Source organism: Rousettus aegyptiacus, unplaced genomic scaffold, assembly GCF_014176215.1.
Source record: "Rousettus aegyptiacus isolate mRouAeg1 unplaced genomic scaffold, mRouAeg1.p scaffold_m13_p_16, whole genome shotgun sequence".
NCBI lineage: Eukaryota > Metazoa > Chordata > Mammalia > Chiroptera > Pteropodidae > Rousettus > Rousettus aegyptiacus.
Window position 1 is genome coordinate 10,857,312 of NW_023416291.1, and position 25,174 is coordinate 10,882,485.

Below are 25,174 nucleotides of genomic sequence, written 5' to 3' on the forward strand. Positions count from 1 at the left end.
TTGAATTTCAGATAAACAACAAATAATATATATAAGAAATCCCATGCAATACTCAAAACATACTTAAAGTTATTTGTTGTTTTATCTGAAATTCGACTCTAACAGAACAGCCTATATTTTATCTGGCAAGTCTATTATAAGCATTAAGATCTCAAAAACTTCCATTCTACACAATGCAATGTGTGTGTGTGTGTGTGTGTGTATACACCTTACTGTTAAATTGTACACGTGAAGCTTACTAGATTTTGTTAACCAATGTCACAAATAAGTGGGAGGAAAAATGGGTAACAACATAGTACTACTGTACAATTTAATTTATATATTTGTTTCACAAATGCATTAAAAAGTCTGGAAAAATATATCTCAAACTATTACTAATCTCTTTAGAGAGATGTGATAGATAAAAGAGGAATTTTCATTTTCTCGGTATGCCTGAGTTTACTTTTTTTTTTTTTTACAATGATCCTGCGTAACTAAGAAGAAAAATCAAAATACTTTTATTTTTTTTCATTTAAAAATAACAAATAAAACAGCAGTAACAAAAACAAACCCTTAAAGTCTAGAGGGATTAGGTGAAAACTTTAAAACTAAATACCATTTGTATAATATAAAACTTGTGGAAGAATCTCTCAACAAATAAAATTACTTTTAATCAGCTTTACCTAGGTATTTCCACAAATGTGAACATCCCTGCAACTACCATCACAAACGAGAAACGAACCTCTCCATGACACTAGAAGGTTCCCTTTACCCCCTGTACCAGTCAAACCTTCACGACCACCACCTACTCCCCCACCCACGCGCCCACCCACAGGAGCCTAGGTAACCACCAATCTGATTTCTATCCCTATAAATTGCCCTTTCTAAATTGTATAAACATAGAATCGACAGTTTGTGCTCCTCTGGGTCTGAGTTCTTTAAAAAAGCCTGGGGCTATTTATACACGTTGTTTCACGTATCAGTAGTTAAAATTCTCTTTATTGCTGAGAATTCCATTGCATCGCTATGCATGCCATTTACCTAGTCACCCATGTTCATATGGCTGCCCTGCTGTTAACGCCCTGCTCTTCCCCTCCCTTCCCTTCCATTCAATTCCATATTCACTATGAGTTAAAAAACCAGATCATATGGTAAGCATACATTTAATTTTTTAAAAACTGTCAAATTATTTTCCAAAGTAGTTATTTTAATTCCCACTAGAATCGTATAAGACTGGCAGATGCTTTAAATCCTCTCCAACACATAGTATTACTCTGTATTTTTTACCATTCCATTTAAGTATGCAGTATCTCCTTCTGGTTTTAATTTGCATTTCCCTGATGGCTAATGATAACAGGCATTTTTATATATGTTTCTTGGCCATTCAAATAATTATCTGTTCAACCTTTTTCCCATTTTAATGAGTTATCTCCAATTTATTATTTTATATGTTCTGAATTAAGTTTTTAGTATATGCATTGTAAACATTTTTTCCCAATCTTTGGTTTACCTTTTCATTTTTTTAACAGAGTTTTTTTTAAAGGATAAAAGCTTTTAATTTAAATGAAGTCAAATTCATTTTTTCTTTTAAAGTTCATGTTTTTTTGTGTTCAATCTAAGAAATCATTGCCTTTTTCAAGGTTGAGAGAAAATTCTCTTGTGTTACCTTCCAGAAGTTTTTTATAAACATTTAATCCTACCATCAATTATGTTATTCGCTGTATATGATGTGAGAAATAAATGTAGTTCATTCATTTGCACACGGTATCCAGTTGTTTCACCATATTAAAAAAAAAAAAAAACTTTCTCCACAGAATTACATTTAGCACCCTTACTAAAAATCAATCATCCTTATGTGGGTCTACATTACGTTCCAATGATCTCCATCTCTGTTGGTATATCGATAATATACTGTCTCAATTACAGGAGCTCTAGTCTTTAAATCAGGCATATAATCTCTCTTTGTTCTTAACCATAGTCCCTCAAAACATAAACATGTATCTCCATTAATTCAGGTCTTTAATTTCTCTCAATATTTTATAGTTCTCTCTGTACAGACAGATCTTTTACATAATTCATTAAACTTATCACTATGGTATTTAGATGCTCTGTTAAATAGTATTGCTTTTTAAATTTCATTTGCCAATTGTATTTTGCTAGGATATATAAATACAATTTTTACATATTCGTCTGTTCTAAACTTATTGGTTCTAACAGCTGTACAGATTTCTTAGGAACTTCTATGTACATGATCATATTTAGAAATACAATTTCTTTTCCCATCTGCAGGTCTTTCATTTTTCTTGCCTTGTGCAGCATTGAGTAGATGTGATTAGAGCAGACATCCTCGTCATATTATCAACCTTAAAAGGAAAACATTCAGTCTTTCACCATTAAGTATGATGGTGGCTATAGGTTTTTCACAGTTGCACTTATCAACTTGAAGAAGTTCTTCATTACTAAAAGAATCTGTATAATAAATAGGCGAACTTTGGCAAATGGGTTTTCCGTGGCTAATTTTTCCTTTTTACTTTTATATGGTGAATTACACTGAGTGATTAAACCTACCTTCTTGGGATAAACCCCATTTGGAATTTACGATCCCTTTTATATGCTGCTGGATTAGACTGCTAGTATTTTATCAAGAATGTTTGTTTCTATATTCATAAGGCTATCAGTCCGTAGTTTTCTTTTGCTGTTTCTCTATCTGGTCTTGGTATCAGGGCAATGTTGGCCTCATAAAATGAGTTAGGAAATGCCCTGTGGTCCTCTTTTCTCAGAATTGTGTAGGATTAGTATATCTTCCCTAAATGCTTGGTAAAGTGGCAATAAAGTCATTAATCCCTGGAGTTTTCTATGTGGAAAAGATTCTGATTAGGAATTGGATTTATTTAAAAGATAGAGGACTATTCACGCTTTCTATTCCCTTTGGAATCATTTTCAACTAATTTCTCCATTTCATCTAAGCTGTCAAGTTTATTGGCATAAAATAGTTAATAATATTTACTATCTAACATCTCATTCGTGATATCAGTAATTTCTGCCTTCTGGATTTTGTTTCGTGTGCAGTCTACTTGGAGATTTTTTTATTTTACTTTTTCAAAGGTCCAGCTTAATTTCTCTTATTTGTCCACTTTCTACTTTATTTTTTTGTTTCTATTATTTCCTTCCTCATTCTACTTACTTCTGGTTTAATGTGATCTCTGTATCTCGTTTGTTGAGGTGAAAGCTTAAATGACTGATTTTAGACTTTTCTCCTTTGCTAACGTTAAGTATTTGAAGTCACAAATTTCCCTCGAAGCACTACTTTAGCTGCATTCCTCAAATATTGACATAACTGTTTTCATTTTCATTCGGTTTGAGTATTTTCTAATTTCTCTTGTCATTTTTTCTTTAATCCAAGAGTTATATAAAAATGAGCTACTTAATATCCAAATATTCCGGGACTTTGCAAGCATCTTTCTATGCCAATTTCTAATATAATTCTGTTTTGGTCAATCTTCTCTGTATTATTTCAAACTTTTAAAAATTGAGACATATAGCCCAGCATATGATCTATCTTGGTTCACTATCCATGTGCACTTGAAATAAATGTGTATTCTGGCGCTGTTAAGTAGTGTTCCATAAATGTCCATTAGGTGATGCTGGTTGATAATGATGTTCAAGTCTTCTATATTCTCACTGATTTCCTAATTGTTCTATCAGTTAGCAAGAGAGTAATGCTACAATCTCAAACTAATGCTGTAGATTTATCTATTTCTTTACAGTTCTGTCAGTTTATGTTTTATGTGTCCTGAAGCTCTAATACTGAATGCATACACATTTAAAGTTCTGAAGTCTCCTTGATGAAATAGTCCTTTTATCATTTATGAAATGTCTATCTTTAGCCCTGGTAATATTCTTGTCCTGAAACTTCAGCCTTTTTATGATTAAATTTGCAGTTTTATTTTAATTTGTTTTAATACTTAAAATGAATTTCTTGTATAAAAGATAAATAAGTTTAGCTTTTTTTTTAACCCAATCTGACATTTGGACAGTTTAGAATATTTAAAATTAACATTATCGATAAAACAAGATTTAAATCTAATGATCTTTGTTCGTTGTTTCAATTATTCTTTGTTTCTTTTATTTTATCTTCTTTTGAATTGAGTATATTTTAATAGTATCCATTTGAATTCAAATATTGGCTTATGATCTATACCTCTTTGCTCTAGAGGTTATAGTGGTTCTCTAGATTTTAAAATATGCTTACCAGTTTACCTACAAATAATGTTACTTTACATATAATATAAAAAGCTTACAATAGTATTCTTCCAATTCCGTCCCAGCTTTTGTTCTACTGTCGTTATACATTTACTTCATATTTGTTATAAACAATTCTTTTTAAAAAATAAAAACTGATTTTTAAAACAGTATTTTATATTTACCCAGACATTACCTATTTCCCCAGTACTTTTCCTTCCTTTATGTATAACTCAGTGTCCATTTGGTATAACTATTTCATTTACCTTCTGCCTAAAGAACTTCTTTTAACAGTATAACACAAGGCTCCTGGTGATAAATTCTCTCAGCTTTTGCTGGTCTAAAATAAAGCTTCATTTTGAAGGACATTTGCACTGAATATCTAATTGTAGGTTTAGTCTTCCAGCATTTTAGAGAAGTCATCATCTTGACTTGCAGAGTTTCAGTCAAGATGTCTGCAGTCATTATCATTGTTAGTCTGCACAGAGAAATCTTTTTCTCTAGATGCTTTAAAGATTTTCTTTCTGAAAATGGCTTTCAGCAATTTTAATATGATATGCTCTATGCTTTATTCTGCTTGGGGTTTAAGATTCTCAGATCTTTGGGTTTGTATTTGTTATTAAACTTGGAAATTTTTATGGCCATTATTTCTTCAGATTTTTTTTCCTGGTCTCCTCTCCTCTCATTCTGGGACTCAAATTATATCTATGTTAGACAACCTGATATTGTCCCACATGTAACCAAGTCTTTGTTCAATTTTTTTTTACCTTTATCTCTCTGTGCTTCATAATGTGGTTTCTATTGCTCTCTTCAAATACATGGGTCCTTTCTTCTGCAGTACCTAATCTATTTTTAACCCTATCCAGAGATTTTTCCTTTTTCGGATGATATATATTTCATTTCTAGAAGTTGCATTTGTCTTTTATACCTCTCCTCTGAGATTCAATTTTTCTTTTACCTTCTTGAGCATATTTATAACAACTATTCTGGTCTTACCTGCTAATCTCATCACCTCTATCATTTGTGTTTGTTTTGAGTTTTTTTCTCCAAGTTATAGGTTATATTATTTCAGCTTCTTTGCATTTAACATGCCTGGGTGTTAGATATGTAAATTTTACATCCTTGGGTACTAAATTTTGTTTTTATTTTAGTATTTACTATGACAGACAATTAAGTTACTTATGGATCAACTTTCAAGGCCTGTTTTTAAATCTTTTTATGGTACAATTGGAATACTCTTTATTCTAAGGCTACTTTAGCCCTGCTATAATGCATGACTCTTCTGGGGTCTCTAATGAATGTCCTCCGCTCTCTACTCAGATCTTAACTGGCTGAAACTCCTATCTCCCAGCCCTGAGTGAACTCTATAGATTTCTCAGTAATTTAGTGAGTTTACACATCATTCTAGTCATTCTCTGCCTGGCTTCAGGAGTTTGACGGGGCAGCTCATTCAGCTAAAGAACAGAGGACCCTGAGGCAGAGTTCTGGTATTCTTCCTCTGGGCAGCTTCTTCCTCTGATACTGACCCTTCAATTAGTTGTGTTGGCCTCTCCAAAATCCAAACATGGTTTCTTCAAATCAGTGAGACCGACATGCTCTGCTTGGGTTCTTTTCCCGAGACTGGGGTCCAGAAACAAGCCAGCACAATCAGACCTCCTCTGCTCTCAGGAAGCGCACTGCCTGTTGTCCAACTGTCTTAGTCCATTCAGGCAAATACCACAGACTGGGTGGCTTATGAACAACAGAAATATATTTCTCACAGTTCTGGAGGCTGGAAGTCCAAGTTCAGAATGTCAGCATGACTGGTTGAGGGGCTTCTTCCAGGTCACAGACTTACTGCTTTATCCTCGCACGGCAGAAGAGGCATGGGCTCTCTCTGAAGCCTTTAATGAGAGCATTAATCCCATTCATAGGAGTTCCTTCCTCACCTAATCACCTACCAAAGGCCCTACCTCCTAATACCATCATCACTGGGGACATCGACACCATCGCACCAATGTTTCAAAACTGTGGTTTCATATATTTCATTCATTTTCCTAGTTGTCTATGGTACGAATATAATCTGGTCTCAGTTATTCCATCACGATCTGAAGTGGAAGAATGCCCGATCCTGTTTGTCTGGAAGCAGATGCTCTCTAGAACTTGTATTCGCTGTGTTTTAAAAATATATTTAAATCCCTTCTTTTTTTCTGCATTAACTCTCCATTTCTATAAGACCTCCCTGCTGTACATTTCCTTTCCAAAACCTGCTCTGGCTGTTCCTGCATGTCCACTCTTCCATACGACCATTAGCTTTCCATAATCGATTTCTCCCAAATTTGCCCTAACATTAGACAGAGATAGAATATACTGATTAATTGGAGGATGCTGACATCCTCCACAATGCTGACCCTTCCATCTCTCCTATCCAAGTACAAAGTATAACTCTGTTTTTTAAAGTCTTCTTTCATGTACTTCAGCATTATTAATTTTCTCCAAACGACTCCCATATAACTGTTACATTTATTCTTCAACAATTTACTTTTTTGTTAATTTTCTGAAGGGGATCTTATTCTCCATGATCTCCTCTAATTACAGTCCTTACAAAAGAAAGATTTTTTTTTGCATTAATTTTGTACCTGCCAACTACCAAGCACTCTTATTAATTCTAATGGGTTTTCATGGATTTTCCCTGGTTTTCCCAAATGCAGAATCATATTAGCTGCAAATAATAATTTGGCCTCCTTTATAATATTTGTATTTTTTCATTATCTTGCCTGATTGTAGGAAAATATTAATAGTAAGTAGTATGTATACTTACTTCTTTCTGATTTTAAAGGAAATACTCCAGTACTTCACTAATAAACAGGATTCTGACTGTTGATTTGTAACAGCTATTTTTTATAATATTAAGGATATATCTATAATTATATTAAGAGTTTATCAGGTATGGATATTGAATTTCATATAATTCTATTTGATTTTTTATTCCTTCTAACATGTCGTATGTCATATATCATGCTAGAAGGGATATATAGTATATTACTGGTTTTAACATTGAATCATCCTTGTATATCTAAATCCTACTTGGTAACTGGATTTTTTTTATATATGACTGCATTTTATAAGTTACTATTTTAGTTATGATTTCACATCATACTCACTAATATGACTGTAGTTCACTTTTTTGGTATCTTTGTCAGAAGCAGAATTATTCTAATTTTATAAAAGCATTACTTTTATAATAAGGAATAAAGTTATAAAAAATAAAGCCTGAAAGTTAACAACTCTTATGCCCACCACTTTTTTTTGGCCAACTGCCTATTTTTCTAAAATTCATTTTCCAATTATAGTTGACATACAATATTACATTAGTTTCAGGTGTACAACGGTACCCAACACTTTTTAAACATCTATTTTTTTCTTCCAATTCTGGAGCTATGATTAAATCTTGACAGGTCATTTTTTTCACCCCACCCTGCATTTTAGAGTTTAGATATTATAGATAAATATTATAGATACAATCCTGAAAAGTTGCTCATTAGACAAAAATCTGTCTTTCAAATACCGCTGTCCCCAAAACTCCCTTTGTAAAATTAAGATTATTTCAGATATTACTGGCTTTCCTTTCTTCCTGGAATTCTCTTTCCCAGATATTTCTACTGACCAATCCCTTACTTTATTTAGGTCTAAATTTGAAAACCACCTCTTCAGAGCAGCTTTCTCTCACCACCCTAATTAAAATATCCGCTACGAACTCTCCATCCATCTGTAGCCCTGATCTATTCTTCAGAGCCTTTCTGAAATACTTTATCCCTAGAGCCTAGAAAAGTAAGTGGTCACTTAGTATTTGTTGAAGAAAAAGTTCCCTAAGAAGTGCTGCCTCACTCTGGTGCCACATTACCATTCATGCTTACGACTACCCTATAAAGGCTACCACATGAACCGTCAGTCAATAATACCTTGGTAAAATGACTTCACTCACCAGACTCCTTCTTCCATAATAATCAGTTCTCCAGGCCATGAACATCTGGGGTTCTATGTAAAGGAAGAAAACTACAAGTCTTCCAGAAATAAACTGCTGTATTCTTTTCCTACATTAACGGTACCCAATCAGCACAAGGTAAATATATTCTGCCTATTGTTCCTGGCAGCTCCCCTCATAGGGTTAAAGACCAACAAAGTAAAACTATAGTATGAAGAGAAAGCACTTAAAGAAGAACTAATAATTGGTCTGGGTGATGTATGGACGGAAGTCTCCCAAGTCCCTGATCTCTTTGGCGAATCACATCTGTAAGTGATTGTACAGAAAGCAAACCTTCAAGATAGGTGACGGTGATTATGAGAACGAAGTGTGTTCTATAGCTATGACCTTTCTTAATGGACTTTGAACCAGTCTGGGGTTCAAATACAACAGGAACGTTTGAGTTACCCAGTCCACTGAGAAGAAAGGAAAAGCAGTACATTCACTCTATCCCCTTCCCACTGAATTTGCCCACGGCTATTTTAGAAGACTGAACAGACAGACACCAACCACGCAAGAAAAAGAATGCGGACTCCAGAACACACAGCCTGATGTCCTAACTCGTTTCTCAGTCATGCGCCTACACCACCATGGTGGTACTAAGTACCAGTAACGACAGTATCCTTCACAAGATATAGAGAAAACAAGATTTTTTTTTTAATACAGTAAGCTCTCCATTTTTCCCACCTCGTCTCTGACCAAATATTTGTCCATTAGTGGAACAGCATTATTATATTATAATTCAGATCATTCTTAAATTCAGTCTTTACTGAATGATGGGAACAGAAGCCAGGTCTTGGAAGCCCATATATTTCTGATACTGTTATTTTTCTACTCCCATCTCTTCTTATTCTTTAATGTTGTCGATAACAAGAAAATAACCAAAAATGCTAAAAACGAAAAATTCTACATCTGTAGAACTTTAAAACCTGAATTTATTTTCCAATATATGAATTACCTAATTTCTATATGTATATTCGATTAAAAAAATGATGGATTCTCACACTGAATTAGATATAGCAGAATAACCAAAAGACAAAGATGACAACTAAAGGAGATATATAATTCTAATTTAAGATGAATCCAATTTAGATATTTAGGTACAGCATATATCTACACACTCCATGATCCAAAATGATCAATGTTAGCAGGAGTTCGCGTCTCTCCCTCAGCTAACACTAGTGTTCGTCCTTTCAATTTTGTCCTCCCAGTGCGTTCCAATATACGCACGCTCCGACAATTCAGGAGAGCTTGGCAGTACTTCCTCTCCACCTTCTATTGCCTATATGAGGACACATGACATGGACGTGTACAGTTTCATACATTGTCCATTTCTATTCTCAAATACCTGTTTCCCGTTAATTTCAAAACTAGTTCATGCATTGAATTCTATGAAAAACAAAACAAAACAAAACAAAACAGAAATGTAATACGTTGGATGCCTAACCTCTTGATTTTCTACTCCATTGCTGGAAAGCTCCAAAATAGAACCTCCACTGTCAACCACTGCTGAAGTCATTGTTTATTCCCTGAGGAAGCTTGAAATGCTATTAATCAAAATAATTAAAGGTTCATGGATGATTGCCAGTGTTATAGGTTTGTATTATCATGTCTTAAAAGTCAATAGAGGAGTGGAGTAGATATCCAGAAATCCAGTCTTCTAAAGATGATTAACCAGAGAGCCTAAAAAGAGGAAGAATTTAAAAAGTTATTAAAAATATATAGGAAGGATAAAAAGCACAACCTATTCTGCAATCTAATTTTTAACATTTTTATAAACTAAGGAAAAGGAGATAGGCATATACAGCCCTGTGTCAAAAGAGGGCAGTAATGAGCATTATACTTAGCACTGTCAAGTTCATGAACACACGGATACTAAGTTCTTACCAAGCTACCGCACACTATATTTACATTCTAAGAGGTAAAATGTTAGCACTTTCTCTCTTTATGAAGATGTACTCTTATTTATAAATATTTTTGTAGAAATTTTTAAATTGTGTATGTATTAAAAACAAAATGCACTGGACTGAGACTACTTCTAAAATTATTGGCCTATTTAACAAATTAAAAGATTTAATGGTTTGTAAATATCTCATTCTTCTTCTTTCGCTCATTTGGTTTATTTACTTGAATAACGTGACCAGAATTGTATTTTTCTATGTAGCAATCTCATTTTGTGTTGATATTTTGAATAATCTACAAGAACTATAAAACAGATTAATTTGAGTTGCTTATACTTTCAAATGTAGTTTAAAAATAAAGTAGTAGTGAAATCACTTAGAATGCCTTTAAATATAACTTTATCATTCTCTCCTCAATAAATTTTTTGCTATTAGTTCAAACTGCAATGCAGCGAATGGTTCAAATATACATAACTTGAGCTTTTTTCCCAAGAAGAGATGAATGCCAATATGTACATTATCTAGATGTACACATTCGACTATTCCTAAAGTTACATTTTATTTGATTGCATATGTGTTCAATTTTTCAAAGAAATTATAGATTTAATTTCTAACAGGATTTTTTTACATGAAAATTAAAGAACGCAGAAAAATTAAGTACATTTAAAAGAAAAAATACATTTCTAATAAATTGTTTCATTAACATTATGTCCTATATTAAGACTGACAAATGGCATCATAAGATAAAATAATTTCAAAAAACCTCTACAATAAAAATACCTGAAAAAAAAAAAAAACAGAAATTTCACCTCACTACCTAAAACCATTCAGTACTATTAGCCTTTTTGATCTTATGAACAGAAAATGGAATAGGTTGTATTTTTATCTTAAGAAAATAAGAAAAATCCAGTCGCACACACTAAAGCTCACCATTATTATGTGAGGTAAGGACTATTTTCAATTTCTGTTTTCTAAACATATAGATAATAGTAGCAGAAATAAATTTTACTTACAATTTGAATGTTAAGTAGTCTAAGCATCCTTCACTATTTTCACAACTTGGCAAGAGCTAAAATATAAACCAGCAGTTCTTTGGAACTACTAGCAGGGGGGAAAAAGACAGTATTAATATAATTCTATTAAAAAATATTTTGCCCCAAGTAGGTGTGATTCAGACAGTATGTACTTATTACAAACCATCTCCAAAGCCTGATGACACACATTATATAATAAACATAATAAATTATTTCTAAGCTATGGAGCAATCAGAAGTTTTTATCAAACTTAAATTTTTAAGTCACGACTATAGCAATTATTAAGGACAGACAGATTCAGTATACATAGCCTATGTCCCTTATTATGGCCTATATATCCCAGGAGTCTAAGATCAAGTTTTTAAAAACTAACCCAAAAAACCACTATAAAATAATGTGAATGATATATTATTGCCTAGTAAGTCACTCTCCTGCTCTCTTACCCTCCAAGCCTACATTCCATCCAAACACATCCAAACATCCCAATCCTCCTCAAACAGCCCACATCCGCTCAGAGGCTAATCCACTGACCTACGCACCGGAGCTTAGGCCTAGCTCCATGTTATTTCCTCTTCTTCCTTAACATTCTTTTAACACTGAGTCCTTTCCTTCAACATCTAAATATTTACAAGACTCTCTCATCTTAAACATGGAAAAGCCCTCCTCTCCATGAGCCTCCATGCCCCTCCAGCTACTGCTCTAGTTCCTTCTTTCTCAGATAAGGTTCTAGAAAAAAATTTCTATATGGTCTTCACTTCCTACTGTCTCAGGTGCTCCTCCTTCCGTGGAACTGGCATCCATCGCCACTGACGGAAACTTTTCCTAAATTCTGGTGGTCAAATCCAACGGATACGTTTCTGTCTTCAGAGGACTTAAAGCCTCTGAAGCGCGGACCCTGTTCATCATTCCCTCCCTAAAGCTCTCTCCCAAATTCATCCCTTTCCTCTCTCGCTACCCCTTTTCAATTCCCTCTTACAGACCCACCCTAGTTTTCAAAGGGGCTTGGAGCAAGAATATAAATGGGAGCCCACATACTATATGTAGGAATATTTTAAAATTATAAAAATCAAGCTAATAAGCTGTGCAATTATTATTCTACTATCCATCCTATCTTGACATGGACAGTTCCATTAATGACCTAAAAGGCTAAGTTCTGACTTGGAATTCTCAGCCTCCTTCGAGTTCTGCAGGGACGGGGGACAACCGCACTGCCCGCCCCGGCCCGCGACCTGTCCTCTTTCCTCTCTCGGCTCTCGCTCCACTCCATACTGCAAGGAGCATCGCACACATACATGTGGGCATCCCAGCCCACAAGTCCAAGCTGTGGCCAAATGCCTGCAAAAGGCTGCCCCCTGGCCATCCCTTAGGCCCGGAGAGGCCCATACACGCAGTGAAGAGAGGAGAGACTCAGAAAAGGGGCCTGTGAAAGGACACATGGGCAAGAATTCCGGGGTTCAAATATGTAGAACTTGACTTAGTTCCCTTGCGCCCCAAATCCTCAGCTTCTCAGTAGCTAAAGGAAGGCCAGATGAGAACCTCTCACGCACAAGGCCCAGAGCAGGGCTCCTTCTCGGCTAAGTGTGAGGAGTGGTACTCTCTGGTCAACCCCTGCACGTAGGTGTTTCGCTCGTCCTCCTCTGACTACTCTCTCTCTAGGCTTCGCTCAAATCTCTCTTCCAGTCTAAACCCTTTTATGGGCTCCGGTTTGTCTACTAGATGCTTCTTCCTTCTACTTGGTGAAATTAAAGAGAGCATAAATAAATCATAAGCATCTATTCTAGGATATCCCAGGCACTCTGTTAATTAATTCAGTTATTCAACAACTATTAACTGAGCACCCGCCATATGTTAGCACAGTTTTCAGGGCTAGAAGTACAGCAATGAACAAAGCAAAAGTCCTTGTCCTTATGCATCTTACATTCCAGCAGGGAGAGATGAGAGCGAAATACACGTAGCACACGTGTGGACAGTGATAAAGGCCAAGGAAACCAAGGAACCAAAGGGAGAAAACACTCGGCAGGGAAGAGAGACGCGACTGCAAATTGGGAAGTCGGAGGAGGATTCACTGAAGAGTGACATATGAGTGAGGACCTCAGAGGAGGAGTGTGAGCTATGCCGATAGCTGGGGAAAGGGCTCTCTAGTCAAAGGAAAGAGAAAATTCAAGATCTGCCGCGGGGAGTTCACCTGACCAGTTCGAGGATCAGCAAGGAGGCCAGCGTGACTGAGGTGAAGCGAGCAAAAGGAAGGAAGACTAGAAGATGATGACCGAGAGGTAAGGGCCATCTACACCCTCTCCCAGGGCCCTGACTTTCACTCTAGGGGGAAGGAGGGTGTTAGATGCAGAGAGATGACCTGATTCTTACAACGATCATTCAAATGCCGGGTTGAGAACAGACAGGGGACAAGGGCAGAAGAAGAGAAATCACTTACGAAGCTACTAAAATAATTAGGTGAGAAATGAGAGTAGCTAGGACCAGAGTGGTGGGTTCCAAAGAAAGTAAAAGGTGGTCGACTTTTGGTAAAATGAAAATATCTGCTAGCATATTGGATGGGGAGTGTGAAAGAGAAGCCCTAAGAATAAATCCAAAGACATAGATGTTAGAGCCCCAGAAAGAGCCATTAAATGGAACGGGGAAAACAGCGACAGAAGTCCAAGATGTCCCAAACTACACTCGTTTTTCTCTGTTACCTTCCCAACGTATGACCCTCTCCTACTGCGTTCAGCTCAGTTATACTCCAGCACTAAACACCAGAGATCCATGACGCCCTTCTCCATCAACACCATCCTACTCTCTTGCTGTTCACCCCTTCCCTGCAATCACATTCCCTGCCCTAGCGGAGGTCCTTATTATCATTTCTCTACACTGTTGTAATAGCCTCAGAATTTGCTTCTTTGCCTCTAATCCTCCTTCCCTTCGTCTACTGCAGTATCAGGATGATCCAAGATGGGATAAGTCAGGCCCCTCCCGAAGGTCTTCGATAGTTCCTCACCACCTGTAAAAGGAAATCTCAGCCTCTCTGTAAGCATCCTGATTTAGCAGGATACAAGCAAGAGGTGTAGATCTGATTACAAAATTTATGAAATGGTCATTCTGGTATGTTCGGGTATGGGAATCACAGATTCAATCCATGCTCACTTGTCCAGCCTCATCTTTCTTTTCCTCCTCCATCTAACTCGATACCACACAGTTCCCTATATTCTTCTCTCTCGTCTTGACCATCCTTCCGCTGCTTGCGCATTGGACTAATTCCTAAGCTGTCTTACAGGTTTCAGCTTTAATGTAACCTCATCCCCTCAAGGCTCAATATCGTTTTCTATAATTCTCTTCCCCAATCACACTCTATCCCTCTCCCACTAAACACATCTGGGAAATAACAGCCCCCAGCAGATCGTACACTTGCCACCTCCTCTCAACCATACCAAGCCCAACCCTACCTATGCCTTTCGTTCCGTGCTCCCTAAACTCCACTCCCCTTTACCCTCTCAGTCTATCCCCTCCTTCTTTCCCAAAGCAACTGACTTTTAAAAATCTGTGTATCCAGGTTTTCTAAATCTGTGGTTTTACCACCTAAACCAGTGCCTTTCACATAGTAGATACACAGTTAAGACGTGACGGATACAAGAAAAAACAAACATGCCCCAACGAGACGAGCATCTCCACTGTTCATGGCACACACCGCACACTGCCACGCCCATCCCTTTGCTGGTGCTCTTCTCTCACTGGGAACGTCCCCTTCTTTGTGTATTCAAACTCCACCTAGCCCTCAAGGACAACTTGTTACCTACAACATCGCCTCCTTCCTATCTCTTACACACGAGTTTTTTTCAATAATATTATTGAGCACTTACTATATATCAAACATGGCACGATGCCAGAAACACAACAATGAAATCAAAACTTCACCTTCAAACAGCTGAGAATCTATGAGGAGGAACAAGGAAGCGATTACAATAACATACATGCCATAAGGGAAACTACAAAGTACAGTGGAGATGCAAGAAAAAGGAACACCCAGGTCAGCTTTGAGTGTCCTACAGAGACCAGAAAGGAGCCACTGCTGGGTCTGGGACCAGGAGCAGAAAAGGGTAGAAACTGCTGGAGCAAGAGGAAGAGGAACAACTCTGAATAATGAATGCTAAGTGAATTCTCAGGACTGAGGAAAAACTGTGTGAAATAACAGCAAATCTAAGGATCACCCAGAAGCAAATTCTGCGCAGACTGTGATTTAGTTGCCTAGAGTACAGACCACATTCTCATCAAAAAAGTTTAGGTGTATGATCTTATTTATATAAAGCACAAAAACAAGGAAAACAATCTATGATATTAGAAATAAGACACTATATCACAAAGGGCTGATACTACTATATACAAAGAATGTTTAAAACAGGAATAAAGGACCAAAAATTCCAAAAGAAAAACAGAAAACACACAATCCACAAAAACAGATGTTAAAATGGTACTTACACATATGAAAAGATGTTCACAGTCACTAATAGAAAAATGAAAAATTTTTTTAAATGAGATACCTTTTTTCCCATCTATCAGATTGGTGAAAATCAAAATGTATGACATCATATTCTGTTGATAAAATTGTGGAAGCTTATACACTGCTAGTGGGATTGAAGCAACACTTTGAGAGGGGAATTTGGCTGTATCTAACAAAACTACATATGCGCTTACCTTTTTTTTAAACAGCTTTACTGAAGTATAATTAACATAAGTTCACCCACTTGAAGTGTATAATTCAGTGTTTTCTAGTACATTCGCGAAGTTGTAAGATCATCGTCACAATCTAATTTTAGAATATTTGCAGCACCCCCCAACCCCAAGTCCATTAGCAGTCACTCTCCATCCTTCCCCAATCCCTAGTCCCTGGAAACCACTAATCCACTTTCTGTCTCTAGAGATTTGCTTGTTCTGGCCACTTCACATAAATAGAATTATATAATATGTGGACTTTTGTGACTGGCTTATTTCACTTAACACAATGTTTTCAATATTCATCTACGTGTAGCATGTATTAGTATTTTTTGTTTATTTGTTTTTTAGAAAGAAATGTTGGCCTGAAATTCTCTATTAGCAAAAAACAAAGATTCTCAGATATAGGCTTTATATCCTAATTCAAATATACCCATATTTCAAGTAAAAGAACTACCTAGAACTAAAATGTAAACTTTTCAGAAGCAACTGGGGGGTTGGAGGATATACCCAGACTCCCATTAAACTACTTACAAGATCACCTCCCTTTACCTAAGTAAGCCAAAAACTTACAGCTTTTTCCATAGGCCCTGGAACATGGGCACCAATGGGCCTGCAGAACATATAACGAATGGATGAGTGAACAAATGCATGATTTTTTTTTATTGGAAGGACTAAATATCATCTTTTCCATTGTACCTGGAATACCAATCACCAGGTATAGGGAAATAAATTTCTTCCACCAAGGTTGAAACACAAATCTTCAGCCTCAGGAGGGCAGAATCTCTTGAGCCTTGGAGAGCTATGGCAGAGGTCTCACAGAACTCAGCATGTTATTGTACTCAAGGCTAGAATAAGGCTATATCCCAGGCCATAAAGGAAAAAGACACAGGTGGAATCTGGAGGGATCTACCTGCAGGCTTCCGTATGCTCTCTCCTTCCTATGAGAGGAACTTACTCCTCCCCCAGTAATAAAAATGCACCAACGTGTGTGTGTAATGTTTTGCCCAGGCAAGCCCCTCAGAGACTCAGCAACCAAAGTTCTATTGGGGGCTGGTAACATGGGCACCCTCTGCTTCATGTGTGCCAAAATTTCAGACCCTCGGAAGGAAAGCAGATGTTCGATATAAACCATATTGTTTGTACAAACAGTCTAGGCACAATGAATCCCCTTATGAGTCACTGTGTACACTGAGAGCCAAGTTCCAAGATGCCAGCAAGGGCCAACCTTGAAAAGCAGGCCTATCTAAGAACAGCCAGTTTTAGACTGGCCATGTTAACTCTTTCCTGCAGAGCAAGTTATTTAACTTCTCGAAATCTCAGACTCATCTGTAAAAAGGACAAAGTGATAGAAACTACATGACAGCTATCATAATTATTTGGGTGTAAGTGATTCTCCCAGCACTGTTCTCCAATATGATGGCAAGACTTCCTGAAGATCAGTTGGTGACAGTGATGAGGACTACAGAAAGTGACAGACAATGTAAATACCCAGACTTAAAACTTTAAAACTTAAACTTCAACTGAGCAGCAACTTTTAGATGCTTGTAATATATGGGAGGTTTAAAATACTTTATCATTATAGAGTGATATCATGATTGAGTTTAAATACTTAGATATGACGCAAAAAGAAAAGCATTTCCGCTTCTAAAAAATTCATGAAGGCCAACTTCCTGGAACATTCTCAACTCATCTAGATTATGAAATAAAGCATAAAAAATTTGCTTAAAGTTTTAAGCACATTATTAGAAAACAAAAATGTACGATGAAAACATTCGCTAATTCTTTTTTAAATGAATATACTTTCTAGTTTTAATTATAGTCTAAAATTAAGATAATCATGAAATTGAGAGTTTAGAATGATACATGTTTAAGAGAATTGAGTCTTATAAAGAAAACCTTTTTTATTCATGTATCTAAATGGTATCCCCAGTAAGGTTATAAATAAAATTATTCAAAATTAGAACAGTTTACTCATGAAAACACTAGGACTTTGGCCTTCAAGTACAGGTAAGAATGCAAAAGATTCTGAGTTTAATATTAATTCTGCAATCACTATATTATTTGCTTGTTATACCCCCAACTCATGAATATGACGTTTATCTTATATCATTTATAAAGCTTAGCTCTATAATCATTCTACCACAATGCCCCTCTAAATTTCCTCATTTTCATTGAATACGGCTTAGTAGAAGCCTATAAATTACCAAATTAGAGAAGTTTTTTGATTTTATGGTCACATTTATAACCCAATAACGCAAACTAACGTATGATAGCTTGGGAACCAAAACAGATCAGCTTTACCCTATTTTAAAAGATTCATATTAAGAATATTAAAGATATCAAACAATAGACAGAATATTTTTTAACGGTCTGGATTTTATCGGCTTTTTGTCATTCCTCTGTAATGAAGTGCAAGGTGAGGTTTTTTTACTTACAGGGGATATGTTCCAAGATCCGCAATGGATGCCTGAAACTGCCAATGGTACTGAAACCTGTATCTACTATGTTTTCTCCTGTGCATACATAGCTCTGATAGATTAATTTATAAATTAGGCACAGTAAGAGATTAATGATAATACCTAAAAATAAAATAGAACAATTATAACACTATACTGTAATAAAAGTTATGTAAGTGTGGCATTATTAAGTAAAACAAGGGTTATTTAAACACAAGCACTATGATACCTTGACAGCAGATCTGATAACCAACAGGGCCACTCAGTGACTAAGGGGCAGGGAGCACATACGGCGTGGATATGCTGGACAAAGGGATGACTCACGTGCCAGGCTCAAGATTCCATCACGCGACTCAGAACAGAACACGATTTAAAACTTAGGAGTTATTTCTTTGTGTAATTTTCCATTTAATATTTTCGAACTACAGTGAATCACAGAGGTAGCTAAAACTATGTAAAGTGAAACCGTGGATAAGGAGGAACTTACTATATGTGCTTACTGCAAATCTTTCCACCCACCCCACCAAAACAAACTAGAATATAAGCTCGATTTGAGCTAGTCCATAGCTATTTTAATCACCATTGCATATACACCTCTCAAAACAGTGTCTGGCACATAATTTTAACTCCTGGCTCAATTTATTCTTGTCCCTGGTTTCCTTCTTCTATTTTATCATCTCTAATATATACATAGGCATATCTCAGAGATACTGAAAGCTGGATTCCAGACCACCACAATAAAGCAAGTCATGATCCTTTTGCTGGTGAAAGGTCTTGCTGTCAACATGTTAAAAAAAAAATAACGCAACATCTTTGGAGTACAATAAAATGAAGTACAGAAAAACAAGGTATGCCTTTATGTGTCATTAAGCCGCTTTAAATTGTTTTGGGGGAAAAGCAAGCACCTTTTAACAACCATAAACACAATACTGAACACAGTCAGAATAAAAGAGGCAAGGAATATATTCAGATACACATTATAAATCAATATTAACACAGAATTGGAGTAATTTAAAAATAACTTCCAAATTATGGTATCCAGTTGATCTTTGAACAATGCAGGGGTCAGGGGTGTGGACCCCACCCACAGTTGGAAATCCATGTATCACTTTTGACTTCCCCAAAACTACTGTTGATTGGAAGCCATGCCAATAAACAGGCAATTAACACATATTTTGTTATGTCATGTATATATAATATATCGTATTCTTAAAGCCAGAAAAAAGAAAATGTTAAGAAAATCATAAGGGAAATATATCTATACTACTGTATGTAGTTACTGGAAAAATCCACATATAAATGGGTCCGCACAGTTCAAATCCATGTTGTTCAAGGAGCACCTGTACCTGGACTGATTTGATATATCTGGTTTATTTGAAACATATTTGGTTTCCCTACAGAAAGGTGTACTTCAAATATAAAAATGCATGTGACATTATAAAAGAAATATTAGCATCTACTGTTCACTTTATAAAAACCACAGGTTTTTTTTTTTTTTTCAAATAACCAATAGTGGTACTCTGGAAAGGTAGTTTATCTTCAAAAATTTTATTCACATAAAGCTTTGAAATACTATATTTTACACTGTATAATCTGAAGTAACTTAAAGTTATAATTTTATGTTAATATTAGCCAAACAAAATAACTGACAGGTTTTACTAGTGAAATAGTGAAAGAAAAAATGTTTACACACCAAATTATTTAGAAAGTCGGTCATCATACAACTACATGAAGTTTTCTGTAAATTTTAGCCCATATAGTTGAATTTTATAATACTAATATAAATTGGTTAAAGTTATTATCACAAGACTCTCTGCCATTGTTGTAATTGTATTACAAATTTAAAGATTTATAGATATTGGTATTTTATTTTATTCTTGGAGAACTAAATTTCAAAGAAGAAACATCAGGAAAAAGTGATTTTCCCTGCTATTCTTCATAAAGCTAAAATCATTTATAAAAAATCCTACATATATTTACTCACACTCAGAAACGTAAAGAAAAAAATTAAATACTGAGCTGTAAATAAACTCTTTAGTCAAGAATTAAGGTCCTGGCAATGTTTTTCCAGTGGGTTCCCACCACACTTAGAAAAAAAAAAATCTAAACTCTTTAATACAATCTACATAAAGATCAAGCCCGGGCAAGCCCACCCGACTTCTGCGACCTCATTCAAGCCCCATCTCGCCAACACTGGTTTGCTGAGCTCCAGCCACACTGGCCCTACTACAACTCACCAAGATTCTGCACCCCCTGTTCTCTACACCAGGAGACTCTTCCAGGTCATCGAGGGACAGAAGCCTCCTCCCCTACCATCCCGCTCTCGCTCAAACACCAGCCCTTCGGAGAGACGTTTCTCTTGTGGCTCCTCTCCCCCAAGTTACATTCCATTTCCACATAGCTCCCCCATCATTCCCTATTTGATACTACATTGGCCTATTTTATTTTTTCATTATATTTATATCACTCTCTAAAATTATCTTATTTGTTTATACGTTTAACGTCGGTCTCCTCTACCAGAATGTAAGCTCCAACAAGAACAGGCACTGCAGTTATCTTTACTGCAGTCTCTCAAGGACCTAAAATGAATGGACACTACATTATTAAATGTGCAGGCTCATACGAAGGTTTTTATATCGCGTAACCATTGTAACACATCATATTGCTCTCTTGAGCTTCTTCTGTTTTGTTTTGTTTTTTTCCTACCCATTACCACCTACCATAAGAGAACTGGTTAACAGCAAAAAATATAGTCAAACAAGTAGATGTTATACTGTATAAACAGTTCAGAGAATGACCTACAGTTTCAGAATTAATGGCATGCCTTTAAAAGGTAGACTGATCCTACATATCAATAAACGTTAGTAATTATAAATTGTTAATCATCTTTAAATAAAAACTATCAAATAAAATTTAGCATTTAAGAGTAATATACTTTCTACAAAAGAACCTGTTTATTTACATGCAAATAAATTTCTTTGATAAAAATTAAATAATATACTTGTATGCATATCATGAAATACAGATGAAATATACTGAATTTAGAAATAAAACTAACCTCATTTTAGGATCTGACACATAGTCTAGATACCATCTACCAAAATTTAATCTTATCTCCAAATAAAGAAACCATGTTTAAATAATTAAATGAGAGTACGACAATTGTAACTCATAAAATAAGCAATAAAAATAAATATTTAAAAAGAATAAAATGGAATTCTGGATTTGAAAGCTACAATAATTCTAGAGTTGAGAGTTGAAAAGTATAACAACCAGAATTAAAAATCACTAGCGGAGCTCAACAGAATATATGAGATGATAGAAAAGAGTTGGCGAAGTTGAAGACATAGCAACAGAAATTACCAATTCTGAAGAACATAAGAAGTAATTGTTAAAAATCAACAGTCTCAGAGACTTAGGCGATACCATCAAACATACCAACATACATGTAATGAGAATCCCAAAAGGAAAGGGAGAAAAGGACAAAAAAATACTTGAAAAAATTGTAATCAAAACTCACCAAATTATTAAAAAATATTAATCCATAGGTTTCAGTTTAATGATTCCAAAACAGGATAAACACAAAGAGATCCACACCTAGACGCGTCATATTAAAACTGTTGAAAACCAAAGAAAATCTTGAAAGTACAAAGAGAAAAACAACTTATCAGAAACAATGGAGGCCAGAAAACAGATGACATATTCAAGGTGCTGAAAAGAAAAAAATCTGGAACACAGAATTTTATATCCAGCAAAACTATTCTACAAAAGTAAAGTCAAAATAAATTTCTTAAAATCCCAAAAAAGACTGAGATAATTCACTGATAACAGACTTGCTTTATGAGAAATCCTAAAGAAAGTCCATCAGACTAAAAGAAATAACCAGGCCAAAAATTAAGCACACAAAAAGAAATGAAGAGTGCCATAAAAGGTAAATTTATGTGTAAATATAAAAGACTGCTTAAAAACTTTTTTCTGCTCTTAACTGTTTTAAAAGACATACAATGGCAAAAAATTATAAAACTGTATTGTTGTGCTTCTTATGCATAGAAACTTAATATGTATGACAATACTAACAGAAGAAGATAGAAAATGAAGTGAAGTTTCTATATTTTATAATTAAATTAGTCGATCTGAAGGCTGGGATAAATTAAGATACATATTGTAATTTTTAGAATAACCTAAGAAAATAACTCAAAAAATCTAGTTAAAAAACAAAGAAATGTAAAACCCTGGAAAATATTCATTAGCTCTAGAAGAAGCAAAGAAATAAAAAAGAAATGAGACATGGAAAATAATTAGCAAAATTGAAGACCTACTGAAGACATAACGAATCTGACTATTAATGATTAAAGTTAACAGATTAAACTGTACATCAAAGACAAAAATGGTCAAACCTTTTTAAAAAGCATTTAACTACATGCTGTCTATAAGACACACTTTAAATTAAAATAAAAAACAGGTTGAAAGTAAAAGGATGAAAAAGACTGCAAAGCAAACAATAAGCACAAGAGAGCGAGAGTGGTTTCGCTTACACCAGACAAGACACTACTAAAGACAAAAATATTACTTGGGATCTTTCATAATGATGAAAATGTCAATTTATCAGTAAGATAAAACAATTATATATGCATATCATACCTAATACCAATATCCCAAAACCATAAAGCAAAAACAGAACTGAAAGGAAAAATCGATACTTCAGTAAGAGATTTTAATCTCTCACTCTCGAAAACACAGAACTACAAAGAAAATTAGCACAAACATAGAAGCCTTAAAAACAATTAACCAACTTGACTTGACACCCACAGAACATTCCACCCAACAACAGAATATGTATATTCTTTTCAGTACTCACGGAGATTACCTACTAAGCCATAAAAATGTCTCAGTAAGTTTAAAATGAGAAAAATCATGTGAAATATGTTCTCCTAATACAAAGGAATTAAATTAAAAATCGACGACAGTGAAATTTGGGGAATCTCTAAATAATTAGAAATTAAACAATACATTTCTAAATAACCATGAGTCAAAGAAAAAAATCACAAAGGAAATTAGAAAACGTTTAGAAGGAAATGAAAATGTTAAAAAACAACATATGAAATTGTATGGGGTGCGGCTAACATAATGTTTGGAGGTAAATTTGTAGCTTTAAATGCCTAGATCAAAAAAGAAAATCTCAATTCAATAAGCTTCTACCTTAAGAAACTAAAAAAAAAAAAAGGCAAACTAAACCCAAAGCAAGCAGAAGGATATTAAGATTAAAATGGAAATCACTGAAATAGGAAACAGAACTGGAAAATTCAATTAAACCAAAACTTGTTTCTTTGAAAAGAACAACAAAACTGACAAACCTGTAGCTAAAATGACCAAATGAAAAAGAGAAAAATACATGCTACCAAAATTAGGAATTAAAGAGAAACATCACTACCTATGCTAGGAAAATTAAAAACATATGGAACTATTATGGACTGTATGTCAAAAATACTAAATAGCTTAGATGAAATGGACAAATTCTTAGAAACACAATCACTGAAAACTAACTCAAAATTAGCAGAAAATCTGAATCGAGCTGTTTAACAAGTAAGGAAATGAATTAGTTTAAAATTTTCCCAAAGAGAAAAGACCAGACCCAGATGCTTTCACTGGTGAATTCTATCAAAAACATTCGAAGCCATGATAATCCCTCATAAACACTTACAGAAAATAGCAGAGAGAACTCTTTTTCCTCAATTCATTCTAAGAGTCTAGTACTACTTACTATGCTACAAAATCCAAAGACATTACAAGAAATCTACAGACCAGTAGATCTCATAAATTATAGCCACAAAAATGTTCACCTAAACATGAGCAAACCAAATACAGCAACAATAGTAAGATTACATACTACAACCAAACGAGATTTATCTCAGGAATATAAGGCTGGTTTAATATTTGAAAATCAATTAATACGTCATATTAATGTAAAATAAATAAATAAATAAAGACAAACCGCATAATCATTTCAGACACTAGGGCGACCAGCCACACTGGTTTGTCCAGGACTGAGGGGCTTCCCAAGATGCTGGGCTTTCAGTGCAAGAAACAGGAGAGTCCTGGGCAAACCATGACAGATGATCACACTAACAGATGCAGATAAAGCATTTGACAAAATCCAATGCACATTCACGATAAAAACTCTGAACAAACTAGAATTAGAAAGGAACCTTCTGCCAATATAGAAATATGCTACACAGCATTGTACCTATACTTTACCAATACTGTATTGTACATTAAAAAAGAGGGCAATCTCATGTTAAGGGTTCTTACCACAATAACTTTTTTAAGTATGAGGTTTGCACACTGAATATTACAAAACATCACTGAGAAAATTAACGATCGATAAACAGAAAGAAATTTTCATGTTTGTGTGTTAGAAAACTCATTATTGTAAGGTTGCAATTCTCCACGAAGTGATCAATAGATTCAATGCATTCCCCATCAAAATTCCAAGACTTGTTCACAGACATTGACAAGCCAAAACTAAAAATGTTTATATAGAAGCCAGAATAACCACAATTTTGAAAAACAAGACCAAAACTGAAGGGCTAACCCTAGCTGGTTTCACAGGTTACCATAAAGCACATTAAGCAAGTCAGAGTGATAGTGGCATAGGGCAGAGATGTAGATCATGAGAAGGAATTTAGAGTGCAGAAATAAATCTGTACATTTGCAATCAATGTAGAAATGACAGTCTTTTCTACAAATTGTGCTAAGCAATCCACATACAACAGATGAATTTAGACCCTTATTTCACCCCGCACATAAAAATTAATTCAAAATACATCATAAATCTAAATATAAGAGTGGAAACTA

General features: G+C 35.1%; 1 protein-coding gene across 11 annotated transcripts in view; it reads right to left on the reverse strand.

Annotated features, from left to right (window-relative positions):
* ELF2 (E74 like ETS transcription factor 2) overlaps positions 1–25,174 on the reverse strand; it is a 78,761-nt gene that overhangs the window by 50,001 nt on the left and 3,586 nt on the right. For 6 of the 11 annotated variants that reach the window (XR_004955011.1, XR_004955010.1, XM_016154054.2 and 3 more), the window contains exons 1-2: positions 11,139–18,964; positions 9,672–9,907 (exon numbers count right to left, since the gene is read on the reverse strand). The exons of 3 other annotated variants lie outside the window; for them this stretch is intronic. Coding sequence is in view for 5 of the 8 variants with exons in the window: in XM_016154054.2 (XP_016009540.1) it covers positions 9,672–9,743 (72 nt within the window). In the remaining 3 variants the exon portion in view is untranslated. Of the gene's footprint in view, positions 1–9,671; positions 10,717–11,138; positions 18,965–25,174 lie in introns of those variants that run through there. 2 more of the 11 variants (XM_016154050.2, XM_016154051.2) reach the window with 2 other exon arrangements.